Source organism: Oncorhynchus masou, chromosome 10 (genome assembly GCF_036934945.1).
Source record: "Oncorhynchus masou masou isolate Uvic2021 chromosome 10, UVic_Omas_1.1, whole genome shotgun sequence".
Classification (NCBI taxonomy): domain Eukaryota; kingdom Metazoa; phylum Chordata; class Actinopteri; order Salmoniformes; family Salmonidae; genus Oncorhynchus; species Oncorhynchus masou.
The window spans coordinates 48,420,114-48,425,113 of NC_088221.1; the positions used below are offsets into that span (position 1 = coordinate 48,420,114).

Genomic DNA, 5,000 nt, shown 5'->3' on the forward strand with positions numbered 1-5,000 from the left:
GGGATTGGATATAGTCTGCCAATCAGATTTCAGAAGAATACAGTGAGGATTGGATATAGTCTACCAATCAGATTTCAGAAGAATACAGTGGGGATTGGATATAGTCTTCCAATCAGATTTCAGAAGAATTTAGTGGGGATTGGATATAGTCTGCCAATCAGATTTCAGAAGAATACAGTGGGGATTGGATATAGTCTGCCAATCAGATTTCAGAAGAATACAGTGAGGATTGGATATAGTCTACCAATCAGATTTCAGAAGAATACAGTGGGGATTGGATATAGTCTTCCAATCAGATTTCAGAAGAATACAGTGAGGATTGGATATAGTCTGCCAATCAGATTTCAGAAGAATACAGTGAGGATTGGATTTAGTCTGCCAATCAGATTTCAGAAGAATACAGTGAGGATTGGATATAGTCTGCCAATCAGATTTCAGAAGAATACAGTGGGGATTGGATATAGTCTGCCAATCAGATTTCAGAAGAATACAGTGAGGATTGGATATAGTCTGCCAATCAGATTTAATAATAATATATATAATATATCCCATTTAGCAGACGCTTTTGTCCAAAGCGACTTACAAGTCGGCTGGGGCCACTACTTTTACATATGGGTGGCCCTAGCGGGAATCGAACCCACGACGCTTGGCGTTGCAAGCGCCATGCTCTACCGACTGAGCCACACAGGACATTTTTCAGATTTCAGAAGAATACAGTGAGGATTGGATATAGTCTGCCAATCAGATTTCAGAAGAATACAGTGAGGATTGGATATAGTCTGCCAATCAGATTTAAGAAGAATACAGAGGTTAGAGTTACATGCTGTCAGTCACACCACTCACTCCTTCCAGAAATAAACTGTAGTCCTCGTAGATTTGGATTGGATGGATGGAGGTGGAAAAGGTGGAATTTGATACGACTATACTATTGATGTTTATTTTGTTGATATATTTCCAATCCTTTTCGGGATGTCCTGTATAATGGGCTGAGTTTACATTTCATGACGTTAAGCAGAGTTTACACAGGCAGACCATTTTCTGATGTTAAGTGGAGTTCACCCAGGCTGTAACGCCCTGACCTTAGAGAGCCGTTTTATTTCTCTATTTGGTTAGGTCAGGGTGTGATGTGGGGTGGGCATTCTATGTTTTGTTTTCTATCTTTCTTTATTTCTATGTTTTGGCCGGGTATGGTTCTCAATCAGAGACAGCTGTCTATCATTGTATCTGATTGGGAATCATACTTAGGCAGCCATTTTTCCTTCTTTCGGTGTGGGTAGTTATCTTTGTTAGTGGCACTATAGCCCTGTAAGATTCACGGTCGTTTCCTCGGTTGTTGTTTTGTTGGTGACATTTTAAATAAAAAAGGAAATGTACGCTCACCACACTGCACTTTGGTCCATTTCTTGCGACGGCCGTGACACATGCAGCCCATTTTCTGACGTTAAGCTGCTGTCTTACGGGATCCGGACCAGTTCTGCTATGTTGTGTGGTGTTTTTTTGCGCTGATCGTAACTCTTTTTGTCCGTTATGTTTCCACCATCGTTTCCTACGATCAGAACAGCCTGTCACTAACCTCGATTTGGACGACGACGACGATGATGAGGCAGCCTATAGGGAGGAGGTCAGAGACCTGGCAGTGATGTACCAGGGCAACAACCTCTCCATCAACGTCAGCAAGACAAAAGAGACGATTGTGGACAACAGGAAACAGAGTTCAGCGCACCCACACAGTTGTGAAGGGGGCACGTCAGAGCCTCTTCCCCCTCAGGAGGCTTAAAAGATTTGGCGTGGGCCCTCAGATCCTCAGTAAGTTCTACAGCTGCACCACTGAGAGCATCTTGACTGGCTGCATCGCTGCTTGGTACGGCAACTGCAAGGAATCCGACCTCAAGGCGCCACATCACTGGGGCTGAGCCGCCTGCTATCAAGGACCTCTATACCAGGCGGTGTCAGAGGAAGGCCCTAAAAATTGTCAAAGACTCAGCCACCCAGGTCTTAGACTGTTCCCTCTGCTACCGCACGGCAAGCGGTACCACTGCACCAAGTCTGGAAACAACAGGACCCTGAACAGATTCTTCCCCCAAGCCATGAGACCTTTAAACAAGACTGCTAAACAAGACTGCTAAATAGATAATCAAATGGCTACCTAGACTACCTGCACTATCTTTCAAACTCTACACACACACTCACACCTACTGACACTGAAATTCCCCCACACTCACACACTATATACGCACACACACACACACACACACACACACACACACACACACACACACACACACACACACACACACACACACACACACACACACACACACACACACACACACACACACACACACACACACCACATACACTGCTGCTACTGTCTATTGTCTATCCTTTACCTCTACCTACAGTATACTGCTGTTACTGTCTATTATCTATCCTTTACCCCTACCTACAGTATACTGCTGTTACTGTCTATTATCTATCCTTTACCCCTACCTACAGTATACTGTTGTTACTGTCTATTATCTATCCTTTACCCCTACCTACAGTATACTGCTGTTACTGTCTATTATCTATCCTTTACCCCTACCTACAGTATACTGCTGTTACTGTCTATTATCTATCCTTTACCCCTACCTACAGTATACTGTTGTTACTGTCTATTATCTATCCTTTACCCCTACCTACAGTATACTGCTGCTACTGTCTATTATCTATCCTTTACCCCTACCTACAGCATACTGCTGTTACTGTCTATTATCTATCCTTTACCCCTACCTACAGTATACTGCTGTTACTGTCTATTATCTATCCTTTACCCCTACCTACAGTATACTGCTGTTACTGTCTATTATCTATCCTTTACCCCTACAGTATACTGCTGTTACTGTCTATTATCTATCCTTTACCCCTACCTACAGTATACTGCTGTTACTGTCTATTATCTATCATTTACCCCTACCTACAGTATACTGCTGTTACTGTCTATTATCTATCCTTTACCCCTACCTACAGTATACTGCTGTTACTGTCTATTATCTATCCTTTACCCCTACAGTATACTGCTGTTACTGTCTATTATCTATCCTTTACCCCTACCTACAGTATACTGCTGTTACTGTCTATTATCTATCCTTTACCCCTACCTACAGTATACTGTTACTGTCTATTATCTATCCTATCCTAATTATTACACCCATTACTGAAATAGTTGTTCCATTTTAAATGGTTCAGGTCCTCTCTTTTAACAAAGTTGACAACACTGAATGAAAAAATGCCAACTGTTGGAGTCACTAACTCCAACATCTGTATTTGCGCAAAACTAGGGCTTAAATTAATTGTAAGATATGTAATGTATTGTCATTAAAAAGTCACAGGACTGAAAATGTATGAATTCAACAAACATGTCTCTGTCACTAATAAATACAGCCATGTGTGGTAATTCTACAATTCATCCAAGAAAGCAAGGCACACGAATAAATTATATTGGAGACGTGGCTTAGTGGGGCGTGGCTTTCAGTTAGTTATTTTTGGCCACCTGTGAGTGGAAGAGCTATACCACTTTAAGTGGTCTATGGTTATCTTAATTAACGTTTCAGCATGTCTGCTGCCAGTTCTGAAGTCTTTGTCATTCCTAACATAATAGTGACTTTAAAGGTAAATAATATTGTGGTGTCCTTAACCCAACAGTGAGGGATATACGGACCTCTTGGTGTAACGGTTAAAAATACAATATGAGGTGTTACTGTCTAACAATTAAAAGTGTGAATTCCCTAACACTGACAAAGTGTAATAGCGTCAGTACTAAAGCACAGTGTTAATATAACACTGAAAAGTATGGACCCATATACAGTACACACTACCCCAGTGTTAAACGTAATACTGTAAGTGTTGACTCAACACGGAACAATTTTGTGTACACGGAGTGCCTTGGTGGTAGGGGATGTTTCCTCTCTGTGATGACAGGGTTGGGACCAGACTAGGGGCTGTATAGCTAAAGGCTGTGGTACAGATCTGCTGTCCTCCTGGACACAGACAGACAGATGACTTCTCCAGCTGCTGGTGCGACTCATAAACCTCTTTAGAGTATTCTGCTTTGGTTTGTCGCAGCTAAACTATACAGTGCTTTAGGAAAGTATTCAGACCCCTTGACTGTTTCCACATGTTGTTACGTTACTGTCTTATTCTAAAAACGGATTAAATCATTTTTTCCCTTCATAAATCTACACACAATAGCCCATAACGACAAAGCAAAAAAACAAAAAAAAAAAAAGAAATGTCACATTTACATAAGTATTCAGACCCTTTACTCAGTAGTACTTTGTTGAAGCAACTTTGGCAATGAATACAGACTCAAATCTTCTTGGGTATGGCACTACAAGATTGGCACACCTGTATTTGGGGAAGTTCTCCAATATTCTCTGCAGATCTTCTCAAGCTCTCAGGTTGGATGGGGAGCATCGCTGCACAGCTATTTTCAAGTCTCTCCAGGGATGGTAGACGGGGTTCAAGTCCAGGCTCTGGCGGGGCCACTCAAGGACATTCAGAGACTTGTCTCTAAGCAACTCCTGCGTTGTCTTGACTGTGTGCTTAGAGTCGTTGTCCTGTTGGAAGGTGAACCTTTGCCCCAGTCTGAGGTTCTGGGCGCTCTAGATCAAGTTTTCATCAAGGATCTCTCTGTACTTTGCTCCGTTCATCTCTCCCTCAACCCTGACTAGTCTCCCAATCCCTGCCGCTGAAAAACATCCCCACAGCATGATGCTGCCACCACCATGCTTCACCGTAAGGATGGTGCCAGGTTTCCTCCAGACGTGACGCTTGGTATTCAGGCCAAAGAGTTCAATATTGGTTTTATCAGACCAGAGAATATTGTTTGTCATGGTCTACGAGTCCTTTAGGTGCTTTTTGGCAAACTCCAAGTGGGCTGTCATACCTTTTACTGAGGAGTGGCTTCCATCTGGCCCCTCCACCATAAAGGCCTGATTGGTGGATTTGGAAAAGAGGGG

At 42.6% G+C, this 5,000-nt stretch overlaps 1 protein-coding gene and 1 pseudogene across 1 annotated transcript in view; one reads left to right on the plus strand and one right to left on the minus strand.

Moving 5' to 3' along the window:
• Positions 1–5,000, plus strand: part of LOC135547713 (protein FAM124A-like) — a 622,546-nt pseudogene that overhangs the window by 398,793 nt on the left and 218,753 nt on the right.
• The window catches only part of LOC135547772 (protein FAM124A-like), a 56,051-nt gene continuing 55,478 nt past the window's right edge, over positions 4,428–5,000 (minus strand). Inside the window, exon 4 of the mRNA XM_064977028.1 lies at positions 4,428–4,598. Within this exon, the coding sequence (XP_064833100.1) occupies positions 4,428–4,598 (171 nt within the window). The remainder of the gene's footprint in view (positions 4,599–5,000) is intronic.